Source organism: Jaculus jaculus, chromosome 12 (assembly GCF_020740685.1).
Source record: "Jaculus jaculus isolate mJacJac1 chromosome 12, mJacJac1.mat.Y.cur, whole genome shotgun sequence".
Classification (NCBI taxonomy): Eukaryota; Metazoa; Chordata; class Mammalia; order Rodentia; family Dipodidae; genus Jaculus; species Jaculus jaculus.
Genome location: NC_059113.1, coordinates 9,187,779 through 9,213,711, shown reverse-complemented (window position 1 = coordinate 9,213,711; position 25,933 = coordinate 9,187,779). Strand labels below are relative to the sequence as shown.

General features: G+C 44.6%; 1 protein-coding gene across 5 annotated transcripts in view; it reads left to right on the top strand.

Moving 5' to 3' along the window:
* Csgalnact1 (chondroitin sulfate N-acetylgalactosaminyltransferase 1) overlaps positions 1-25,933 on the top strand; it is a 176,197-nt gene that overhangs the window by 133,032 nt on the left and 17,232 nt on the right. For all 5 annotated transcript variants that reach the window (XM_045131866.1, XM_045131863.1, XM_045131865.1 and 2 more), the window contains one exon: positions 14,570-14,671. In XM_045131866.1, coding sequence (XP_044987801.1) covers positions 14,570-14,671 — 102 coding nt within the window. The remainder of the gene's footprint in view (positions 1-14,569; positions 14,672-25,933) is intronic.

Sequence of the window (25,933 nt, the reverse complement as noted above, 5' to 3'; positions counted from 1 at the left end):
GGGATTATTTAAAGACAAGGGGTTAGGACAATTAGCCAACGTAGCAGAAAGAAAAAACAGTTATTATTTTGCACTGGGCGATTAAATATTTAGATGTGCTTAATATGACTTTGAATTTACTGGGAGAAGAGATGAGGACCGTTTGCTAAATACTAGATGTTGTGTGTGAAGTCCTTTCCAACTCAAACCTGGAAACTATTAGCTCTGAAATGACATTATGGGGCTGGAGAGATGGCTTAGTGGTTAAGGCACTTACCTGCAAAGCCCAAGGATCCATTTTCAGTTCCGCAGAATCCATGTAAGCCAGGTGCACATGGTAGTGCATGTGTCTGGAGTTCGTTTGCAGTGGCTAGAGGCCTTGGAGTGCCCATTCTGTCTCTCTGTCTCTTTGTCTCTTTCTCCCTCCCTCCCTCCCTCCCTCCCTCCCTCCCTCCCTCCCTCCCTTTCTCTCTCTCTCTCTCTCTCTCTCCCTTCCTTCCTTCCTTCCTTCCTTCCTTCCTTCCTTCCTTCCTCCCTCCCTCCCTCCCTCCCTCCCTCCCTCCCTCCCTCCCTCCCTCCCTCTCTCTCTCTCTCTTTCTTTCTTTCTTTCTTTTTTTTTAAGTAGGGTCTTACTCTAGCCCAAACTGAGCTGGAATTAGTCTCAGGCTGACCTCAAACTCACAAAGATCCTCCTACCTCTGCTTCCTGAGTGTTGGGATTAAAGGTATGCACCACCACGCCTGGCTCTTTCTTTTTCCCTGTTTTGTACATTTTGATACAACTAGCCTATGTTTTACATTTTGTTTAAAAATTCAATGAGCCAGGCATGGTGGTGCATGCCTTTAATTCCAGCACTTAGGAGGCCACCCTGAGACTATATAGTGAATTCCAGGTCAGCCTGAGCTAGAGCGAGACCCTACCTCAAAAAAAAAAAAAAAAATTCAATGAAATATCATTTTGGAGCTTATAATTTGTGTAATATATCTTGCTATTATATGATGTTTAGGCAAGTAATAAACTATTTTCTTGCGTGTGCAGATGCGTGCCCCTGTGTGCACGTGTAAGGAGGCCAGAGGACGTTCAGTCTACTTATCTAGTCCTCTTCTGGTTTATTTCCAGGAATAAGATCTCTCTCACTGCAACTGGAGCTCTGCATTTCTTTTTTTTTTTTCTTTTTCCGAGGTAGGGTCTCACTCTAGCTCGGGCTGACCTGGAATTCACTATGTAGTCTCAGGGTTGCCTCGAACTCATGGTGATCATCCTGCCTCCCTCCAGAGTGCTGGGATTAAAGGCAGGCGCCACCACGCCCTGCTGAGCTCTGCATTTTTTTTTTCCTGGGCATGGTGGTGCACGCCTTTTTTTTTTTTTTTTTTTTTTTTTTAGCGACAGACACAGAAAGACAGGTAGAGGGAGAGAGAGAGAATGGGCACGCCAGGGCTTCCAGCCTCTGCAAACGAACTCCAGACGTGTGCGCCCCCTTGTGCATCTGGCTAACGTGGGACCTGGGGAACCGAGCCTCGAACCGGGGTCCTTAGGCTTCACAGGCAAGCGCTTAACCGCTAAGCCATCTCTCCAGCCCATGAGCTCTGCATTTTTAAGTCAGACTGGCTTAACAATGAGCCCGAGTAGTCCTCCTATCTCTGCCTCCGCCAGTACTGGAGTGACGGGCATGCGGGCCATGTCCTGCTTTCCCTTGGGTCCTGGTGAGTGGACTCTTGTCACCGGGCACTCCCACTGAGACATCTTCCCAGTTCCTAGAGAACAAATTACTCAAAAAGTGGCTGGAGTTCCCACCACAAACCACTGTGAACATGAAACGAACCATTTCACATCCCGTTCTTTACATAGATGCAGAGAGGATATTTCACTGGCTAGCAAAAAATTTAATGCCACACGAGATATCCTTTAATGCTGTTCCTAATTAATCAATTAAGTTTTACTTGGCTCAAATTTATGGTAGAGAATCTGAAATATAATAGCAATAGTTGCTGAACTTTTATAAATTCCATCGCCGTGAGAGATACTAGCTCCTAAGAGATATCTCTATTGCTTTAAAACAAAATGATTTTGTAAAACAAAATATGGTTGGAATTAGTACATATTTTTAAAACAGCTTTTAGTTGCAGACAAACTGACAAATTACAGTTAACAAAGAGGATCAGTACAGACTGCACATTCAAGTTCCTCAGCCATCTGCTGTTGTACCTTGCTAGGGGTATGTGGCCCTTACAATGCTTTGCAAAGGCCTAGTTTTGTGCTTACATGGATCTGGTGTGTTTATCTGATTTCTTAAAATAGCACATCCATTCCTCGGTTGTTAGTCATACTCAATGGGCAAAAGGTTTTGTCAAGAAGTGCCTTAAAGTGCTTGAACATGGAGCTGTTACCTGTCCCCTTTACAGTTTAAGGAAAGCTTGTCTGGGAAAGTACTTGGGCATACTTAGGGTGTGAAAACCATGCAGACACCTTAGGACATTTTAATTTTTTCTCCTAAAAAGGACTTACTTTTGCCTGAGGGCCTGAAAGGATCCCTTCTTTAGTCTTGAATCATAATAACTTAATAGGATAGGTCACCTTTTGCCGTCTATTGCTGTCCAGCCGTTTGTCTGGAATATACTCGCGGTATTGATTTGTGGGTTCTTCCAGTTCAAAGAGACTTTGTGGTTATTTATTTATTTGAGAGAGAGAAAGAGAAAGAGGCAGATAGAGAATGGGCATGCCAAGGCCTCCAGCCAATGCAAATGAATTCCAGATGCATGTGCCACCTCGTGCATCTGGCTTATGTCGGTCCTGGGGAATCAAACCTAGGTCCTTGGGCTTTGCAGGCAAGCACTGTAACCACTAAACCATTTCTCCAGCCCCTTCTCTCTGAGTTCGAATGCCTTCATCTTTTAGATGCATCCACTTAAGCTTTAACTCAATGTCAATAATTTGATTTTTCAGTATGAATACTCTATATCTAGCTATTTCCAACTCAATACTTCTGTTATTTTGCCAACAATTTATTTCTTGGGGCAACAATCTATCTGGTTTTACTTTAAATTTTTTTTCTTCATTTAATGTTTTTTATTGAATTCACATTTTTGTTAAAGTGTGAAATCTTTGTAAGAAATTTTATTTTCATCAAGTCATATTTTCTTTCAGAGTAGGTTTACTTGGGCTTCAATTACCATTTCACAAATCAATCTCTCTCTGTTTCTATTTCTCTTTCTTTCTCTCTCTCTCTCTCTCTCTCTCTCTCTCTCTCGCTCCTGAGGTATATAGCTGCTGTGCTGTTTCCTTCCATCTTTCCTCGTGTGACTCAGATCTAACCAGAGGTTTGCTTTGACATGGAATCTAGCTTCTCCTTAGTTCACTTTGTATCTTTTATTTTTTTCCTTTTTTCTTTTTTATTGACAATTTCCATAATTATAATAATAAAGCATGGTAATTCTTTCCTCCAACTTTCTCCTTTGAAACTCCACTTCCCATCATACCCCTCCCTCTCTCAATTAGCCCCTCTTTTATTTTGATGTCATCATCTTTTCCTCCTATTCTGATGGTCTTGTGTAGGTAGTGTTAGTGAGGTTATGGATATCCAGGGCATTTTGTGTCTGGAGGAGCATACTGTAAGGAGTCCTACCCTTCCTTTGGCTCTTACATTCTTTTTGTCACCTCTTCCGCAATGGACCCTGAGCCATGGAAGGTGTGGTAGAGATATTGCAGTGCTGAGCACTCCTCTGTCACTTCTTCCCAGCACCATGAAGCCTTCTAAGTCATCCCAAGGTCAACACCATCTTAAAAGAAAAGTTTTCTAACCAAAAGTAAGAGTAGCATTAATAAAAGGGTATGAACATTAAGAGAATTGCTTACTGGGCAATTTGGTGAGCATAGTATATACATTTAGCCAGATAGCAGCAGACATTGCACCCCTAGGGTATATGACTTCCCCTGTTATAGGGTTTCAATACCAGGCATATATTCCCTCCCATGGACTGGGCCTGATGGCCAGTTAGAGAGTGGCTGGTTTCCCCCATAACAGACATTCCACTATTGCACCCATTGGCTCTTTTGGCCTGGCTGGCCAAATTTAAGGCCAAATTTAAGGCTTGCAGTGTCCACTGTTGAGTATCTTCACTGGTGATTTCTCTCCCTCCCGTGGAACTGCATGAAGCATAGCTTTTTCCAGCTTTCTCTCAGCTGGTCTGTAGAGAAGTTTTCAGCTCAGTTCCAGCAGGATTTCTCAGAGACCTTGCAGCCTAAGTATGTGGAGTCTTCAGCAATAGGGTCTTACTATCTATTCCTGGTGGGAAATCAAGAGCCTTGGCAAATGGTGTATAATGTTTTGGGGGCCATCAGGTTCCTCCCTGGCCAACAACTCACTGAAAGGTATCCCATCCCCGGCACTGAAAATTTTCTAGTGACAACCTGTGGCTTCAGAATGTGCTATTGTCCAAAAAAGTAGGTTTCCATATGACTTATTCATACCCTCTTAGATTTTGATTAGCTCCCCCAGCCCAGCCACCTTTCCTTTACTCAGTCTCTTTCCCTGACCTCACTTAGGCCTTTCTACCCCCAGTAATCTCTTATTCTACTTACATATACAATCCCATTTACACTCCTGTCTGTCTGTATTTTGAGGACAGAATTTTATTTTATATGTATTTTCTTTTGTGTGCATATGTGTGTGGTGTGTGTGCATCTGTGTGTGTTATATGTGGTATACATGTATGTGTATATGCATGTTTGTATGCATGTGGACTCACATGTGTATATGAGTATGCATGCATGTGTTTGTGTGCATGTTTAATGGCCAGATGTTAATATCTGGTGTCTTCCTCAATCACTCTCCCCTTTACTTATCAAAGCAGAGTCTCTCAGCTGCACCCATAGCTCACTGATCACTAGTCAACTTGCCCCAGGTCTTGTCCCTGTTTTGGGAACTACAGGTAGTTGCCATACCTACCCAGAGCCTAACTAGGCACTGGGGATCTGAACTTGGTGTTTATATGACATGTCTGATGTACTAATCCATCTCCCAGCCCCTCCGTTTGCTTTGTTTGCGGTGTGAAAGAGTGAGCGGAGAAGGTGCGTAGCTGGGCTGTGTATGTAGTGTGTGGGAGATTCCCAGTTTGCTTGACTCTTCTGAGCCAGGGATAGGGAACTATGCGGGCTCACCTTCTGGTTGGGATGGATGCTTTCTCAGAGAGCACATGCATTTGGCTGTCACAGTGGACCTTCTGGTGCGGCTTGGAACTAATAATCAGCCTTGCTGGGTTACTGCTCTCCCTCCCTCACTGACCTCTGCTTGTGCAAGTGAGCAGAGGGGTCCGAGCTGCTGGCTGGGCATTTAACAGTTCTGGGGTGGGGTGGGGGAGTGGCATAAGATACTTCATTTGGCCTTAGTATTGCTCATCCCTTCTATTTGTGCTCTGACAAATGTCATGAAGCATTCTTTCTTTGCTTCTGTTGCATCCACTTTTTTGTTAGGTCTGTGTGTGTTTGGGTATGAGTGTGGACACATGAATCATGCGTGGAGGTCAGAGGCCAACCTCGGGTATTGGTCCTCGTTTTCCACTTTCTCTGAGACAGGGTCTCTGCTTCACCACGGTCCCTTCTGTAGTGCTGCTTGTCCCTGGATAGCTTGCCCATGAACTTCTGGAAATGCTGTCTTCGCCTCCCTTCTCCATCTCACCATAGGAACCCTAGGATTACAGACGTGAGCTACTGTGTTTGGCTTTAGGTGGGGCCTGGGGATCTGACTCACTCAGGTACTCACACCGGCACAGAAAGTCACTTTACTGGGCTGGAGAGATGGCTTACCACTTACCGGTTAAGGCGCCTGCCTGCAAAGCCCAAGGACCCACATTCGACTCTCCAGGTCCCACTTAAGCCAGGTGCACAGTGACACAAACACACAAGGTCACATATGTGCACAAGAGGGCACACACCTCTGGAGTTTGATGTCAGTGGCTGGGGGGCCTGGTGCACCAATTCTCCCTCTCTCTGCCTGGTTCTCTCTCTCTTTCTCTCTCCCTCTCTCTCTCTCTCTCTCTCTCTCTCTGTGTGTGTGTGTGTGTGTGTCTCACTCTCACATAAAAAAGGCAGCCTGTTGGACTTGCCTAAAAAAAAGTCATCTTACCAAGTAACCATTTCCCCAGCACTGTATCCTCTCTTTCTCTCTCTCTCTCTCTTTTTTAATGTTTGGTCAGATCAGAAATCCTAATTAGGATGGAACATCCTTCATTCTCCCCTTTCATTGAGGAAAGATGGAAGCATCCTGCTGAAACATTCTTCCTGCCAGACATTGCAGGATCCTGACATGGAAGACTGAGATCCTGAGGCTTCTGTGTGACCCCCACATTCCTTCTTGATACCTCCACTTCCTCGTCATGTGGTCATTGAACTTGTGATGCTTCCCCTTGTGATAGCATCACCCTTTCCTCTGATACCAATGGACTCATACCAATAACCTTATTGATATTTTCTTTCTGTTGTTATTATAGTCATATTAACTAACCTTAAATGTTACTTGCACTGGCAGAAATGAAAGGTTAATGAAACCATTTTTACAAGGGTCAGTCCCAATGTGGGAAAGAAAGAAATATCCCTGGAAGATCTGACTACAGGACACAGTCAGAACTCCACGTAGATACGAGTTTCTGAACTTCCTCCAAGACAAGGAGAAAGGGGGAAAACAAAAGCTGCTTTATGTCAGCCATTAGTGTTAAACAAACAGGAGCCTGTGGTAGGTGAGGCAAACTCGTTTCCAGCAGCAGACCCCATGGGCCTCAGTGTAAGAGACACTGAGCACCAAATGAATGGTATTTCTGCGAGGCGCAAGCATTTTGATAGCAAAGCATGGATACCACCGTCTTCACGAGAAGCAGAACCCCATTGTACCTTTGGGAGTGCGTGGAACGCTCTGGTCTTGGTGGCGCCCCCCAGCTCAGGCACTGGGTAACCCCATCTTGGGTTCTAGATTGTCTCCTAAACAAGGAGACACACTCCTTGTTGCCACTGTCTATAGGCTCACAGTCCATTTTCCCTCCCATGAGTATCTCCCACCCCTTGGGATGCTCAGATTCCTTTACCTGTGGCCAGGGACTGAGGGGGCTTTCTCAGGGGGCTGGAATCCAGGCCCGTTTCACGTGCACCCCCTGGCTCAGCAGTGTACTGGCTTACCCTGCCTCCTCTCTACTTATGTCCAGCACCTCGTTTTGACTTTGAAACTATCTTCAGGTTTGCTCTGGGCTGCTGGGTTTCCATCAGCTTCTGTGGTTGGGATTTCAAGCTCTCTCTGTTATTTCTTTGCATATTTTGTTTATTAACAGGAAGAATATCATACTAACAAAGTGATAAGTCTTTGGTTCTTCATTGCTGAGCCTCTCCTAGGAAAAAAAAAGGGGGGGGGAAGGTTTTTATGGAAAAATTCTTCATGATTCTTTAAAACAAACCTTTTCTTTAGATTTTCCGAGTTTGCTTGCATTTTATTTTGGTGACTTCCAGCTAGACTGAGAACCCTTCTTTTTGTTGGTTTGCTTTTTAAGTTGGTGAGTTATATTTGTTTTAATGTATTCTTTTGTTTCCTTCTTCTGGCTCTTCTCATCCCCATCAAGCATTGACAATATCTTTTTATTTTATTTTATTTATTTGAGAGAGTGAGAGGGAAAGAGGCAGACACACACACAGAGAAAGACAGAGAGATAGAATGGGCACGTCAGGGCCTCCAGCCAATGCAAACGAACTCCAGATGCATGTACCACCTTGTGCATCTGGCTTACATGGGTGCTGGGCAAATGCCCTAACTGCTAAGACATCTCTCCAGCCCCTGCATTGACAATATCTTAGTGCGGCATCAAGGAAAGCTTTTCCTTGAATTTTCTTTAGAAAATCTCTTTTATATTTTGTGACCTAGAACCTTTAAAACAGTTATGGAAATTTCAGGAAAAAAATTTAAAGGAGGAGTGACTATGAAATGTCTAGCTGAAATCAGCCTTCAACATTTGGCTAGTTTAATATAGGTGGCAATAAGTCCACATACCACCAAATGTTGGGTTGTAATAGAGATGGATTCTTATTTTTATTCATTTACCTATTATTTTTGTATGCGTATGTGTGTGGTGTATATGTATCAATGTTTGTTTACATGTGAATGGATGCACTTGCATGTGGAGGCTAGAGGTTGACATTTGGCGTCTTTGTCAATCACTCTCCACTTTAGTTTTTGAGACAGGGTCTTGCATTGAGCCTAAAGTTTATCAATTCAACTAGGCTAGCTATCCAACAAATCCTAGGGTTCTTCTTATCTCTGCCTTGCCGCTCTGGGATTACATGCACACACCACTGTGCCTGGCCTTTATGTGAGTAATGGAGTTCTGAACTTGGGTCATGGTTGCATGGCAAGCACTTTGCCAACTGAGCCATATCCCTATCCCTGGATTCCTATTTTTCTCTGTGCTTCCCCAAAAGAAAGCATTCTGTTTTGCATGGTGCCGTCCTCCCACCCTACCCAAGCTCCATCCACTATTCCTTGTGAACTATTTCACTATTCAAATATGAGGGTCTCACCAAGGTCATATGACCAACATACTTGAGAAATACCAGTCTTTATCATCTAGCTTACTTGCATAAGGGTATTTCTTTGAGGAATAGAATCTGGCTTTTAGTTCAAACTTACAGATCACTGACTGAGAAACATTTATCCCAGAGGAAAACATGGTCAGTTGGTGCCTGATCTCATTTTCTGTTTTGCAATGGATGACCTGGAGAGTAACTCCCAATTTCCTCAATGAGGCTCAGAATTCATTGTCATTTCTTAGCAGTGAAGTGACTGTCCAAATAATAGGAGAATTGTCTATTAGTTCATGCGGTGGAAGGGGTAGGGGAAGAACCCACCAAACCAAAAACAGAAAACTGTTGCTACCGCCAGATTTCAGATCCCCCCCCCCCCCGCCCTAACACACACCTTATAACTCTCTCCAGGGTAAAACCTGTCCTTTCCAGTATTTCCCAACTCCCCTGTGGCTGGGAAATTTCCTTCCTGTTGTGTCAGCAAACACAGGTAGATTTGGGCAATTGTGTACCATTTCATTTGCATGGAACACTCTTTAAAGCAAAGCAGATTTCCTTCCCATTCCTGCCACGTTAGTTGAGTAGGAAATTGCCTTAGAAAATAACGGTGATGTGGTTTTCTCATAGCTAAGCTTTTTATTAGCTGTGAAAGTGGTTCTCTCCTCCCCATCTGTGTGGAGCCTTCTGACCTGGGGTGCTATCTCCCCCACATACCCTTGAACTCATCACCCATGAGAAGTTAGCCACCCTTTCTTGGCATCCTCTGGGCTCCTTATCCTCTGTTACCCAATTATAACACGCTCATCCTGTACTACATTATTTGTCTTTAACTCCCCATTCCTTCTGATAAACTGAAAAATCCCCACAGAAGCCAGATTGATCCCTTGTCCCAGTGGTCTGGCACTGAAAGATCTCCTTTCCCTGTGAGATTCCCACTGCTAAAACCTGGAAAGTCTTGAGCAACCCTGGATGACTATCCTCCCGGAGGAACTTTTGTTAATGTCACTCAGCTGATAATAATGCACTGTGTAACTCACTGAATGTATGTGCAACATTGAATTTGTGTATCATTCTGATTTATGTTGCTATAATAAGATACCTGAGGGTAAGTATATATAAACAAAAGTTTACTAAGCCAAGTATGGTGGCTCGCACTTATAATCCTGGCACTTGGAAGGCTGAGGCTAGAGGATTAAGGCAAGTTTAAGGCTACAGAGTGAAGTTCTAGACTAGCCTGAGCTACAGAGTAAGGTGCTGCCTCAAAATAAAACAAAAACGTTTATCTAAGTCATAGTTTTCGAGGTTTACTCAGATGCAAACCTCATGGTGAGAGTCCATCAGAGAGAGATTTCATCATGAAACTTGAGCCAGAGGGAAGGACAGGGGAAGAACAATCTTGTGCTTTTTTTCTTCTTTCCTTTCTTTTCCCCTCCCCTCCCTTTCCTTTTTATTTTTCTTCCTTTTTTTCCTCTCCTCCGCTTCCCCGACTCCTTCACACTCTTTTTCTAGGACCTGGTCTTGCCACAAAGACAATGCAGTCTAGCCTGGAACTTGCCATGGAGCCGAAGCTGGCTTTGAGCTCAACCCTGTGCCTCCACCTCCCGCGTGCTGGGTTCCAGGCATGTGCGACGATGCCCGAGTTAGTCCTCGACTTTTATAACCAGCCGTGTGAAACACCTAAGGTCTCGTAGACTAAACAAATTCCTCCAGTGGCCCAGTTATCTTGCACAATACGCCACCTCTTCAAGGTTACGCTGCCTCCCTATGTCCTTACGACTGAAGGCCATGGTACCAACATACAAATTCTTAGGTGAAAAACTTCACTCAAACCATAGCAGGATGCTTCCATATGCCACTGCTCGGCATAAGCTATAAAAACAGGTCTCCATAACTGCAATAAACATAGTTTTCCTGCTTTCATTCATTATGAGACCACCAGCCTTCTTTGAACCTCCTAGTCTTTCTTGGTATCTTCAGCAATGTCTCATGCATGTTCAGACATATTTAGCATTCATTGCCTACCAAGGTATTGCAACAAGAAGCAATATTTATCTTTCTGATAATAGCAGAGGTTGTGGCATTTGCTAATCCCACAGAGGATGCTGCCATCGCTGTACCCATCACTGGTGCCCCACACTGTGCCAACACTGAATTCCCCAAAGTCCTGGCTTGGGGCTTGCCAACACCCCTCATAGTTTTATAGTTTGTAAAGGAAGATTCTTTGTCTTTCTCTAGTCCCAGGAATGGTTTCTCAAACTCATCAATGAATTGCATTTGGTCTTTCCAGTTCCTTATGCGGTTCAACTCTTTCTTCCCCCAGGACTCATGTGAGAGTTCCCAAAAGTGGCCTGGTGTGCAGAACAGGCCTCAGAGATGTGCACTGTTCCTACAACCAAGCTGCCTCTTTCATGAATAAAGTGTTGTTACAGGTCCTGATTCTTAGAATGGTTCAGAACTGAATCTATTTTACACCCTTCCTTCTTCTATCCTGGGGTGCTTGGCAAGGTGTGGAGACATTTTTGGTTGTCATCACTGGGCTGGGTAAGGAAGGATGCTATTGTCCAGTGATGCTGCTGAACACTGGGCTGCCCTTCCCTCATAGGAAACTGCCAAGACCAAATGAAATTCAGTGATGAGTTTGAGAAACCATACCTAGGCCTGGAGACATGGCTCAGTGGTTAAGATGCTTCCTTGCAAAGCCTAATGGCCTGGGATTCATTCTCTACTACCCATAAAGCCAGATACACAAAGTGGCGCATGTTTCTGGAGTTTCTAGCTCATTTACAGTGGCTAGAGGTCCTGGCACACCATTCTCTCTCTCTCTCCTTACAGGCTAACAGAGGCAGGGCTGCCCCCTGAGCAATCTGGGCAGCATTGTCCAGGTACAGATCATTAACAGCACAAAGCCAGGAGTGTATATTTGTCATGAATCAGAATTTCCTCCCCTCTCATCCTGGTGACTGCTTTTTAACCTTTATCTCCACAGCGTGGTCATGGCCACGTGCACTGTCGCCAGCGAATGCACCCTCTTACTCATACCTTTGTGGAAAGGGAACCAGGTGAGAAGGATTTTGAAAAGAGCAGAACTTATTCAGAACACAGTAGTGGAGCCTGCACAGTTCCACGTCCTCAGGGAGCCCCGAGTGATCTCACTGTGGACACATAGCATTAATCTTGCCTGAAAGATGGAGAACCTCTTAAGGGCAAACAGGTCTGTCTCGCACATTTTTAAAGATCCCCTGGTAAGGTGTCTGACACATGGTGAGTCATCAACAAAGGCCTGTTGAGTGAATGAAGGGAAAAGAGCACACAACAGCTAGGATGTAGAATGGAATGCTGGGGGCAGACATCAGAGCAAATTCTGCCTCTCCGAGAAGCCTCAACCCCATTGTGAAGTGTCCGGAGGGACACATCTCCGTCTCATTGCTCACAAACAGGAAGTGATTTGAAAAGACTTAAAAATACCTGAGAGGTAGATAGCCAAGGTTATACTGGAAAGATGAGAATGCTTTTTTTTTTTTTTAATTCAGGGTCTGTGGGCGACCCCTCCTCATTCTGGAATGGATATTTTCCACCTGCACACGAAATATTAAATCACAGTTGCTCTTGCGTCTGGACGTTTGGCACATTTTCCAAGGGGATTATTTGGGTGCACAGACATTTTTGTCAAGCTACAGGAACTGTCCTCTTGAGGGAACCCTCTTTTGAAGTACCTTGCTGTACTTAAGGGCTGTTCATCTGATTTTCTGAGCACCACCATGACTCTGGGCTCCCAAGGAACTTTTCGTCACAGGAAGGACCTGGAATTCTCAGAACCATAGCTGAAGCCAGGCCTCTGGCCCAGGGTCAGGAGAGCCTTCCCTGTGGGTTCTGCCGCCCCCTTCTCTGTCTTCTGCACACCTTTCTGAAGCCAGTGTCTTTTCTGTTTTGCTTGTGTGTGAGAGGTGTGGTGTGGTGTACGCACGCGTGTGTGTCCTTGCATCGCTCCATACGACTGCTGGCCTGCGGTGGCTGAAGTGGAATGCCGGGTGTCCCGCTCCGTTGCTTTCCCACCTAGTCTTACTTTTGAGCCTGAGTCAATCTCTCTCTCATTCTCTCTCTCGACTGTTTCTGGAGCTTTTGGGGGCTCCATTGATTCTCTGGTCTCTGCTCCCCTACAGGGCTGGGGCTAAGGGTATGTGGGGCCATGGCCAGCTGATTTGTGGGATCTGGAGATTAGAACTCACACTTAGGCCCCCTCAAGCTTGCACAGGAAGTACAACTGACCACTGTACCATCTTTCCAGCCCACCTGTGGTTATTTAAGGGCCCAGCCATTCCATTCAGAGGACTCACTATCCTTTCCAAATTTCAAGCGTCTGATTACTTTATTTGAGCTCTTTGTTTCCTAAGTACGTTTTGCCAGGGCAGAATCCATACCTTCTAGTGCCTTGGATGTATTCCAGCAATCCCAGGCATGTGGGGGGGGGGCGGGGGTTGCTCCTTTGATGTTATCATAAAAGCATCAGGTAATCTAACCTCCTTGAGTAGAGCCTAGCGATTTCTATAAAGCTATGATGTGCATATTATTTTGGGGGGATTAAGAAATGATGAAGAAACAAAATGGAAGAAAGACATAGTTAATAAAATATAACAAAATGCCATCCTACCAACAGAATGGTTCCATTATTTTTCTTCCAGAAAACACCTGCTAAAATTATGCGATACACATATGTGTTTGTGAACACATAAACAAATATTTATGCATGATTATATGCATATATGTATTTACATGCCTATATACATACATTCACGCCTGCACACATACGTTTGTGGAGTAAACGCTCAGCAGAGGAACTTTATCAATCTAGCTAGGGATGATGTTGAGAGAATGGGACAGGGCGAACAACGCATAAACTTTGGTGAAAAGCAGGTCTAGACCAGCCCAGAGCCAGAGGCCTGGCCCCGGGATGGCTGAGCCAAATGGTTGTTTTCTGAGCACCTAGAGATGAGGATGATGGCAGTCACCGAGAACGGTGGTGGGCAGTGGTATCTTTTGTGACATTCGGTGGGGGGCTGTTGTGTGCAGACCTTTGTTGCCTGTAGATAAAGATTCAGTTCATAAGAGACTGGCTCAAAGACAGCTCTCAGTTTGGAAACTGTGGAGAATACCTCAGGCACTTGTCTGTTTCCAGTTGAACAGAAATTATTAACCAAAACCTTTAACCCAGGGTTGTATATTTTCACCTTACTTGACCAGCCACAGGGGAGTATGTTTCCTTTCTCCCACTGGGAAGAGTGGCGTGCAACCACGGGACTGCTGTGTCATCCCCGTGACCATCCTGATGAGGTCTAAAACCATAAACAGAACCATGACTGCTCCCTTTTTATCATTTGGTATCGAACACAATTTGTGTTTGTCATATTTAAAAAGAGAGCCATCAATAAGGGGTCCAGTCTTACCCTCTGTGGATCTTAACTCCCTCACTATAACATGGAGCCCTTGTCTTGGACCCCGTTGACTTCCTAGCATCTCTTCTATGACACTTTGCTGGGCTACATGGGTGGCAAAGTGAATCTATGTTGCCTTGCACCAGATTTATTATTTTCCAGGTTTACGTATTTAAATTTCTTTATATTCCTAAAAAATAAGATAAACAAAAATTCTATATATTGGTTTGTTCAACCAGAAATGTGTTGAATGTGCAGCACTGCTCTCTTGTCAAATTACTTAGCTTACTTTAAGGCCTTTTGTGCTAGAAGAAAGAAAGAAAGAAAGAAAGAAAGAAAGAAAGAAAGAAAGAAAGAAAGAAAGAAGGAAGGAAGGAAGGAAGGAAGGAAGGAAGGAAGGAAGGAAGGAAGGAAGGAAGGAAGGAAGGAAGGAGAGAGGGAGGGAGGGAGGGAGGAAAGAAGGAAAGAAGGAAGGAAGGAAGGAAGAAAGAGAAAGAAAGAATAGAAAGAGGGAAGGTTGGAAAGAAGGAAGAGAGAGTAAGAAGGAGTATTGCTTTGTGTCTTCCTTTTAATGTGAAAACAGCATCAGCTATGTGTTTCTTTTTCAGGGAGATATGTATCCAACAGGATGGGAGAATTCATCTCACTGTTGTTTACTTTGGGAAAGAAGAAATGAATGAAGTCAAGGGAATACTTGAGAACACTTCCAAGTGAGTATGTCTGGGAGCTAAGCAAGGAGTCATGGCAACTAGGCTGGAAGTACACACCCCAGACTCGAATTTCTGCCTACTTTTACTTTCCTCAACACTGTGTGCAACCTGGGAGACTGTTGGCTGTGCATAAGAGACTGAAGCACCCTCCATCCCCAAGAGACCACCAGGGCTAACCTCAGTCTTTGTGGTACCGGGTGATGGCTTTGACAAGGGAGATAAGCGTCCTGTACAACAAGGGTAGGAACCGTGGTTGCTGGTGCATAACTGGAGGTGACCACTCTCAGGCCCATAGATCCAGGCCTGTAGGTTTAAGGGGAGCCCAGCTGTGCAGTGAGCTCTACCCAGCCACAGATTGACAGTCTAAGAGCGATATCCAGTCTCAGGTGCCATCCATACAGCAAATGGTCTCACTGTTTTGCCCTTCATTTATTATGTATGTGGAAACATTGGGGGTAGCTGGAAGGGATGGTTTGTGAAGGATGCTTGATCAAACCTTCCCTGTTGTACAGAAGTTACTTAACCAAAACCTTTAGTCCCGAGGTTGTATATTTGTACCTCAGTGATCAATTGCAGGGGGAATAAATGTATTCAAAAGCAGCATAGGTGGATGTTTTTCCATCTACCAAAATGAATCAATACCCCATGGCATTCTGTACCGGTGAGGAAGCCAGCCTGGCACTGTCTTGCTCTACTTTGGGTTGCCTTGATAGTTTATGGGGCTTAGCTGTGAAGTCAGGTAGCTAGCTTCTATGTCAGTGATGCCTTTAGGGTTAGCATAGTAGTCAGTGGCTGAGCTAGTCTGAAACAATCTATATGGATTAGGCGTTAATAAAGCCCTATGTTTGGAGTTTCTGGTAAATGATAATAGAATGATAATTGAAAGATTAGATTCTAAGACTGAGAGCATGTTCTGTATATTTTTATACTTTGTTTCTAGCTTTGTTTAAAAGGCCACAATTACAGTTTTTCACACATTCTCTAAGAAGGCATCATAAACTAACATTCACTGGCCACTTTATGTCTGCCCCTTGTTTATGCAAATGCCTTGTATTAGAGTGTAGGCAGGCCCATTTATTTACATGTTATCTAAGGCCAGAAGACTCACAAAGCAAAACATTTATTATTTGATCTCTTATTGGAAAAAGAGCTCATCCCTATTCTATAGCAATAAGAAGAGTTTATCACTAGTTAATAGGCTAAAGCTAAGGCCCAAGTCTGAGGTAGATCAAAAAGAACAAAATCATCGAATACTCTAAATGTAAGTGAAATAGAAATCTCTCTCAAGTCCGACATGTTGCAGCGCCCTTCTCTCCTCTGCTCAGCAATAAGCACAACTCATATTCTCTCCCAGTGGATAGACTGAGCACAGACGATAGTATCCATTCCTGGACACAGATTTTTGTAAATTTCTCAGGTGTCTCAAAAGCAGATAGATGACCATGGTAAGAAAAGCCGGTGCACCCCTAGGGGCTATCCTGGACAATCACAGTGTAGACAGAATCAACAAACTCCATCCTGTTGGGTCTGGCACCTATTCAGTACATCACAGGACGGTGGTACACTTGCTTATGGTTACACAGGTTCAAATTTATCAAGTCTGATGGATAAGTAGAAAGCTAGTTTAGACATGTTATGGGCAGTATCCTTTCTCATGACTGGAATGCTTAAGAACTTTTATCAGATGATTGTTCTTCATATCAGATGACCTGGGAAGCAGGGTTCTGCGGCAAACGGTTGTTTGATGAGCAGAGAACACAAAGAATCTAAGCGAGAGAAGGAAACACATTTGAGTAATAGGGGAAGGCTTTCCTAAAACTCTGGAAAACCTTTCCTACTGAATCTTCCCTATATTAAAAAGGGGAGGGGGGCTGGAGAGATGGCTTGGCAGTTAAGCACTTGCCTATGAAGCCTATGGGCACCAGCTCGAGGCTCGATTCACCAGGCCCTACGTTAGCCAGATGCACAAGGGGCGCACGCATCTGGAGTTCCTTTGCAGTGGCTGGAGGCCCTGGTGCGCCCATTCTGTCTGTCCATTTGCCTCTTTCAATGTCTGTCACTCTCAAATAAATAAATAAAATTTAAAAAATCAACCAAACAAAACAAAACAGAAAACTCCATGCCAAAGACTGCTTAGATCCATGTTTTGAAGGAATACTACATGTATTTTTAGTAAATTATTTTGAAGCCTGTTTTTCTGTGAGGATACCCTCAATTTGTTAATGGATGATGTTGTCTACTATGTAGATGCTACTGATGCTTTGGGATGAACCCTGCCTCTGTCCTATGGATCAAGCAACCCCTTGTATGAATGCCTAGACCTCTTTAGTTAGCCTAGGTACACACACACACACACACACACACACACACCCTCTGTATTTCAGGTAGGTGTAGTATACACACACACACATACACACACTCCCTCTGTATTCCTCATAGGTGTGGTGGTTTGAATGTAAAATCTCCTCTGTTGGCTCACGTGCTGGAATACGTAACCCACAGCTGGCGGTGCTGTTTTGGAAGGTTGTAACCTTAGGAAGTAGAGACTTGCTGGAGGAACTGTGTCACTGGGCACTGGCGCTTGAGATGTTACAGCTGGCCTTATATGCTGTTTCTCTCTCTCTCTTTCTCTTTTCTTCACCCCCTCCCTCTTTCCTGTCTGCCAGTGTGGCCATATGATGCCACTGGCTTCCCACTATAGCCTGACACATCTTTTTCACCATGATGGACTCTACCCTTTGGAACTGTAAGCCAAATTAAACCCTTTCCTTCCATGAGCTGCTTCTGGTCCAGCTGTTGTCCCAGCAGTGAGAAAGGAATTCATGCAGTGGACCTGCCAGCATCAGGTGCTGCCTTAGCCTGCTACCCAATGGGCTCTTAGTTCTAACCTTGCCTTGACTTAGTGCTCTCCAGCCAAATCAGAGCCACAGTCTGCACCTCTCCTCACTGGCACTTGGGTTACTTATATCTCCGTACACTTTCATCTCTACAAAGACTCCTCTGTGGGGGGATGGGGGTCTGTTCTTGACTTCTATCTCTCTCCTTACTGAACTCGAGAGTATCACTTATGCTCAGCACATGGCCTATGGCTTGACGACTGACATTTCTATCATTCTAATGTTGCAAGTAGATTATAAGCTGCTTGGTAAGTGGTATTATGTCTCACAACTCTTGGTAACTTCAGCACTTAATACTAATAAATCACTCCAAGTGTGTTCAACAGGGGAAAGATAGTACCAGGAAATTACTAAATTTGCATATATGGTAATGTATATAAACTTATATCTGCGGGTTTTTTTTTTTTTTTTGGCTTTCTGTGGTAGGGTCTTGCTCTAGCCCAGGCTGACCTGGACTTAACTCTGTAGTCTCAGAGTGTCCTTGAACTCACGGTGATCCTCTTACCTCTTTCTCCTGAGTGCTGAGATTAAAGGCATGCACTTGTGTCGCTGTGCATCTGGCTATGGGGGACCTGGAGATTCAAACATGGGTTCTTAGGCTTTGCAGGCGAGTGCCTTAACCACTAAACCATCTCTCCAGCCCTTGAGGCTTTATAATTTAATTTTATCATTCATTTAAGGTGCTAAAACTTTTGCTCAATAGTATTTTTTTTGTTTATTTTATTTATTTGTTTGAGAGCAACAGAGAGAAAGAGGCAGAGAGAGAGAGAGAATGGGCATGCCAGGGCCTGTAGCCATTGCAAATGAACTCCAGACGCATGCACCCCCATGTGCATCTGGCTAACGTGGGTTCTGGGGAATCAAACCTCGAACTAGGGGCCTTAGGCTTCACGGGCAAGCACTTAGCCACTAAGCCATCTCTCCAGCCCTAGCATTTTATTTGTGAGTAATAATAATTATTATTTGTCTAATTATCTGATGTTCACAGCATCTTTTCAGGTAGGTGTTGTTTAGCACTCTGGCAGAATGAGTAAACAGGGGTTTATATGTAGCATTTGCTCCTTGGGCTGTAACCCTAGGCACACGGGAGAGTCAAGTGCTGACTTCTGCCACCTAAGGTTCAGGTCTCACAGCCTTAGCATAGCACCAAATTTTAATTCCTATGTGCCCCTTCCTAAGATTTATAATTGCTAGTTGAAGGTAACAGGATTTGTAATCAGGATAAATGAAATTTACTTCATTTGGAGATTAGTATTATAATTAAACTGTCCTAAATCCAGATAAATGCAAACATTTTGAGAATACCTAAAAATAAAATCTTGTTTAATGACTAGTGTGCAATGTTTTATGCTCTTTCCTTAGGTTTACACTTATTCAATTGAGCTTTATATCTCAGTTGATTGCTACAGATCAGTGTTTTTCCTGTTGGTGATTCATTCATTGAAGGATTATGAAACTGATTCAGTGGGTTTTTTCCAATGTTTATGAAAAGTGAAACAGAATAGGTTATACAATTCTAGAACAAATCACACATAATAAGGATAAATAGTGTTTTGTGTGTGAAACATTAAGTTCTGTGTGTGTGTGTATAGGCATGTGCACACATGTGGGAGTGCACACATGTGTGTGTACATGTGTGTGTACAGTGATGAGATGCAACAGTGTCTTCCGTGGCAAGGATTGTGTTTAAAATACTTATGAGCCACTGTCTTAGCCAACAATGCAAATCAGTTCTCAATTCTCGATTCTTCATCTACAGATTTATGGAAGCCCAGCTCAATGGCTCTCAAATACCCATATAATTTGGAGTAACCTGAGATGCTTTGTAACATGCAGATTCCTGGGAGCCTGCCCCAGGGAGTCTGAGTCTGCAGGATAGAGAGCAAATGTTTCCTGTTGTTTCCACATACAGTGCTATGAGTGGTCTATGGGTCATACTTTGGGGAGTGCTGGCCTAGGTCGACATATGATTTGAGCTGCGTATTGGGGATTTTTTAAGTATAAGTAGATAAATTGTCATATGCTGATAGCTAATCTTTGCCCAGTCATGAGAACACAGAAGCAGTTTTCAAAGGAATAATGTCTGAAATTTGAGGTATCAGAATAGAGACATTGCTCCACTGCATTGTGTGCTGGGAAGAGAAGCCTGTTTGTTGTTGCTGCTGTTATCACTGTAGACTTGCCATACCATGGCTTGTATGAGCATGTCATGCCCCTTTGAAGTAATTATAGGAAGATTTCATCAGGGCATTGTAGTGGCTTAAATGTATGGACCCATAGACTCAGGTTTGAACCTTGAGTCTCTAGTGGGAAGAGCCCTACTGGGGAAGAGTTACATCACTGGGGCGGATCTCGAGTCCAGTCCTAAGGTGTGTGGAGAGCAGCTGAAGCTCTGGCAGTTTTCTTAGCTGGCTGTTGATGGTGTCTCTCTGCTATGCATCTATGGAAGGGAGCTGGCTTCTTCTACCGTTGATGGTGTTTCCTTTGGATACTGTAAGCCTGAAATAAACCCTTTCCTCCCATATGCTGTTTTTGGTTGGGTGTCTCTCCCAGCAAGAAGCTGACTATAACAGGCCTCCTAGAAGAAAGTTCTTTGTGTCTTCTGCCTTCTTCTAAAATTTAAGCAGCAGTGTTGTTTTGTATGTATTTTATTTTTCCTCATTTTTCTTAAGCAATGAACCTTAGATAGCAGTCTCATCTGTTAAAGAGAAATATCTGCACAGTGAACCCCTCCCAAGTGGATAAAGCTCATAGATTTTTGATGTTCAACAAGGGACCTAGACAATTATATGAGTAAGGAATAACTGGGGCTGAGAACGTATCTCAGTGGGTAAGAGCACTTGCCATGCAAGCATGAGAGCCTAAGAGGGCCTGAGTTTTGTTCCCAGCACTCACGTAGAAAGACAGTCATGGCTACACACACCTGTAATCCCGGCTCTGTGGTAGACAGGGACAGGGTGATGAGGGGCTCACTGGTCAAGCAGTCTGACCAAAAGAAACTGGCATCTCCAGGTTCTAAGAGAGACTGTCTCAAGGAAACAAGGCAGAAGAGTGATAGGAAAAGGCACTCAGGCTGGGGAGATGGCTTAGCAGTTAAGGCATTTTCCTGCAAAGCCTAAGAACCCAAGTTCGATTCCCCAGGACCTCATAAACCAGATGCATAAGGTAGCACATGCATCTGGAGTATGTTTGCAGTGGCTGGAGGCCTATCTTCCCCATTCTCTCTCTTTATCTCTCTTCCTGCCCCCCCCAAATAAATACTTAAAAATTTAAAAGACATATGAGTCATATATGAGTGGGCACATGTGTGTGCACATGAATGTGGAGCCCAGGTCAATGTCAGGTGTCTTATTTGGTTGCTGTCCACCTTCCTTTTTGAGACGTGGTCTGTCACTGACCCTGGAGTTCACCAACTGGGCTAGACAAGGTAGCTGGCCTGCAACTAGGGCACTGTGTCATTGCCTCCCCAGCGCTGGGCTTTCAGGCGTGCACCACCATTCCTTGCATTTCACATGGGTGCCAGGGATCCAAATTCAGGTCTTCATGTTTGCGCAGTAAGCACTTTATCCAATGAGTCATTTGCCCAGCTCCTATGGGTTTATTTGTTTTCCCTGATCACTGTCACATTCTTTCTTTATCCCCTGCATAGCTAGGGTTACTTTTTCTTTTTTTATTAAATATTTTATTTATTTATTTGACAGAGAAAGAGGGAGAAAGAGAGAAAGAGGGATGGACAGAGAATGGGAACACCAGGGCTTCTAGCCACTGCAAACGAACTCCAGGTGCATGTGCCCCCTTCTGCATCTGGCTAACGTGGGCCCTGGGGAATCAAACCTGGGTCCTTTGGCTTTGCAGGCAAACGCCTTAACCGCTAAGCCATCTCTCTGGCCCTAGGGTTACCTTTTCTGTGATATGGAATTGAATAGTGAACGCACCGCTGTGCGACGTCTCATGAGCACAGTGCCCACTGTGAGCCAGGCGCTGCGCTAGCAAAGTTTGCCCCGGGCCTTGTAGGAAGCGCCCAGACGCTGTTGTCCACATGGATGGCGCGCAGGGCAGGACAAGTACGCCTCAGGAGTTATGACCATGGAATTATGGAATTATGCCCATGTTTGCAGAGCAAGGAGAGGCTGCAGGTACGTGGGCGGAGTCTATGGATGGAGCTTCACGCGAGAAGTCAGAAAGGAGACAGGAGGAGCTATGGACTGACTCCTGGAGGTCACAGCCTTCTAAGTTCCATGTGACTGTTGTCCGACACTTGCCCGGAACTGCTCCCTTCATGGCAAGGGATAAGGACTCCCTGGGCGGGAAATAAATCTCTTTCCTCCTTGGCTTGTACTCACGGCCCCACCCACTGCCTATTAGCAAAGGAACAATGCTTGGTGCCCCATTCATAAGGCTGGCTGCCCTCCAGATTTCAATAAAAACTCCATGACAGGGCCTCCTGCCAGACCTTTGAATCTCATAATTTGTTTCTGTGTATCAGTCAATTTGTTTAGTACCTACCACACCTGGCTTTGATCTCCCCATCCAAAGCCACACAAACCTTGCAAAGGAAACCCCATTGTTTGACCTGGAAGAGGGTGAGTCCCGATTGGCTGCAGCCCTGGAAGAGGGTGAGTCCCGATTGGCTGCGGCCCTGGAAGAGGGTGAGTCCCGATTGGCTGCCGCTTGTCTTGCAACCACCCGGAGGCTCAGGGTTTTAGACCCTTTGCTCTTCTTCGTGGTCACAGACTCTTTTTCTCATGAAATTTTAGAAGCAGTTTGGAAAGGCAAACAGGAGTTCTCTAAAGAAACTGGCTAAATTCAATTTGTGTAAGCTCAGGATCTAGGGAGTTCTACATTAATTGTTGAAAGTGCTTACTGTGAAAAATGCAGGCGGTCACACATTTAGTTTTCAGTTCTCTACTAGGTTCAAGCGTCTTCCCTAAGTAGAGCTCATAAAACATTTTGATATTTCAGATATAAGATGTAAAGTTTTAAATTATGCATTTGTTATGATACTAGTTTCTATGGAAATGTACGTGTGTTTTTTACAATAAAGGCCTATCATGGAAGTGACACATTAAGAGAATTTCCTTGCAGTTGTAGGAAAGTGTCTGTATTACAGTAAGTAATATTCAACATCAAGAGGTTTTTCTAAAATATTATTTTTAATCTAGCAGTTCTGGGAAATGCATGTCAATTAGGGAAATTAAAAGCAGTAGAAACAGTAACTTTTTCAGGTCATTGTAACCGCTACAAAAACGACTGCCTGTGGCCAAGGAGTCCCCACGGACCAGATGTATGATACTAAAGAAAGAATTTGAGTGTGAAATTCAAGAGGTTCATAAGATGTTAATAAATAAAATTCATGAAGAATAAAAGGAAGAAATAATTATGAGTAAATCATGTGTTCTCTAAGTACTGAGTGCTCAGCTGCATCATAAGAAGTTATATGATATTAAGATCGAGTGACTCCTTTCTATCATGATAAATGCTCATTTCTTCTCAGCCATGATTATGGGCATGTCACTGAATATTGCATTTCATTGTATGAGTAAATATTTAAAAACATATTGCATCTCCATTTTTCTCAGCTCCGTTTTGCAGTTATTCTGTAATTTTTATCTTAAAATTTAGGGTTCATGCCCACCCTTCTGAATCCACTGGTCCCAGCCTCTTTCTGATGTGGGAAGTGGCTATGAAATAAGGAAGGGCATCCTGATGCCCACCTGAGTGGGCTGGGCGCTCCTGGGCAGCAGGTTCTTTAGGACAGAATGTGCCTCAGTGTTTTCTACGTACTCATCTCTTGGTTCATCATGTGTGTATTGGTCACCCCTGTGTTCCTGTGTGCACCATTTATTAAGCAGTGGTGTGTAGAGAAAAAGGAAGGAAGGAAGGAAGGTAGGCAGGAAGGATGGAAGGAAGAAAATCAGTGGCTGCCGTGAAAGGCTTAGAGTCTTGCAAAGCCTCTCATGCATTTGGTACTGCTAAGACACAAGAATGCACTAGGACCAGAAATGCTCCTTTTTCTCCAGTGGCAGGAATGGATAGAGCATCTAGCGCTACACCCAGTAGGGTTCTTTGGTTTATGTGAATGTCAGTGGCTTTGGGAAATGGCTTTGAAGATCTTGAAGAATGTAGCAGTTACTTTCTCATTGCTGGTACAAAACTCCCAATAAGAAGCAGCTTGTGGAAGGAAAGAGTTTATTTTGGGCTTACAGTTTCAAGGGGACGCTTCATGGAAGAGGATCCACAGGTGACTGGCTCAAGTCTGGCCATGCAGCGGGAAGGAATTGGTCTGAGGGACTAGGTCTGAACATCCAGTGGGCTGATGCATAAGCCTCAAGTTCTGCCCTCAGAGACACACCTCGTCTAGCAAGGGCCCGCCTCCCAGGGGCTGTACTGGATGGTGACTCGATAGGAAGCTTCATCACAAACATTTGAGGCTATGGGGGACATTTAACATTAAAACCACCACAAAGAATGGATGCCTTTTGTTCACATGAACACATGAAGATAGTGTGCTATGGCAAGAGAAAACACCCAGATAGTTGGCCCAGCCACATGCACACCTTGGCGACTAGACATGAGCATCTACTGGATTGTCACCAGGACGTGGGGGTGGAGGGAGATGGCACACCAAACAGGGTGGTTCCCTGTGAATCTCTAGGTTTCGAACTCAGGGTCATAGCCTTGTGGGCGTGTTGTGCACGTCCCAACCCACTCCTAAGGGCAAATCAGTGTGTTGAGCTGAAATGTGTTATTGTTTTCGCACAGTCTTGCTGCCTTTTACTGTCCTGCTGAGCAGGACACTCTGATCTAGGGGCCAAGAGCCCCTGCCTAGTAAGCAGTGTTTCTGCATGAAAGCAGGAGGCCAGAGGAGCTGGCTGGCTTGCAGAAGCCAGCACTTCTTCACCCTGTGGCATCCTTTGCCACAGAGCCACCTGGCTATGCTGATAAGTATTATATGAAGGGGTGTCACACTTCTAAACCCAGAAGGATCAAGTACTCATCTCTCTGCTCTGGAGAAGACAGGATATGAAAAATGTCCTGGTTCTTTCTCTGCTGTTTCCAGCTTGTTTCTCATTCTTAGCAGAGAATGCTTGACAACAGTGAGAGGTCTGGGAGAAGAAGGAGGGACCGTTTCAGGACACAGGATAGTTAACCCTTGGGTTAAGGAATCAGAAGGGGAAATAGTGACATTATCCATCTTTCAAATGGGCTACAAGGCCTGCATAGCCTGGCAGCCATGGGTGACCACATATGGATGACTAAGTTGGCACCACTGCCCTTTCCGAAGCCTCTCACTGGCTAATGGCGCTACTCGGGCCATTGGTGACTCTGTCCCCATCCTGCGTTTTTGTGCACCCCATCCCACTGTGCAAGGGCTGGTGAGTTGTGAGGGCTTCAGAGAGAAGCCAGAGGCACGCTGCTCTTGACTTGCACGCTCCGGGCCGATGAAGGTGCCACACAGCACAGTAGAGGCAGAGGCTGTGGCCTGGCCTGGGTATAAACTTCTGGTGCTGTGTGTACTACGGGCCCGCATAGCGCCCTGCACTGGAGACAGCGCATGCAGCGAGGAGGCCCCTCCTTGAGGCTGCACATTTCAGGTATCGATGGGGGACACTGTACCCATTGAGGGTGCACACTTTGCAGACTGATTGCAATGTACATTGGGAATGCGCAATACTATGGAAACGGGGAAAATCCCTCCTTCTAGACAGGTTGAAGAGAAGCAAGTTGCCTTTTATGTCATCAGATGAAGGACCCACTTTCCGGAATTCCCTTTTTCTAGAAGTCCCCCATGGAAGCATAGGGGCTAATGCTTAAATACGTTTCTCTTTAATAAGTCCTTTCTAAATAAGATCAGCTCAAACACCAGTGCCTTGAACGATGCTCCTGTTCGTCCAGCGCCCGTCATGCAAGCTGGGTTCCTCCCCCAGCTCCCAGCTCCCGCACAGCAGCTGGCATGGTTTATAAGGGTGACAGGGCGGGCAGAATTTGAGTGTGGAAGAAGGTTGATTTATGCGTGTGCGGAGTAGGCAGATGCACCCGGTTTTCATTCTCCCCTCACGCTTTGTAGCATCCAACTGTCTCTTTATTATGTGTTGGTCATATTAATGACCAAAGACTGTCCTGTCTTTTACACCGCTAGCTCAGTTCATCATGCTGCCCGGCTTGTATCCTTTACTCTTCAGTGTGATTTAAATGCCATGAATATTTGAAGCATCTATGCAAATGGGCTCAAGGAGGGGGAAATCGTAGTGTCACTGTCCTTTAAATGTGCATAATTAAGGAAAATATGTCTCCTAGCAAAAGTGTCTTGCTATTCCTCAAATAACAAGTATTTTTTAAAGTGAATAATTTTATTACTACTACC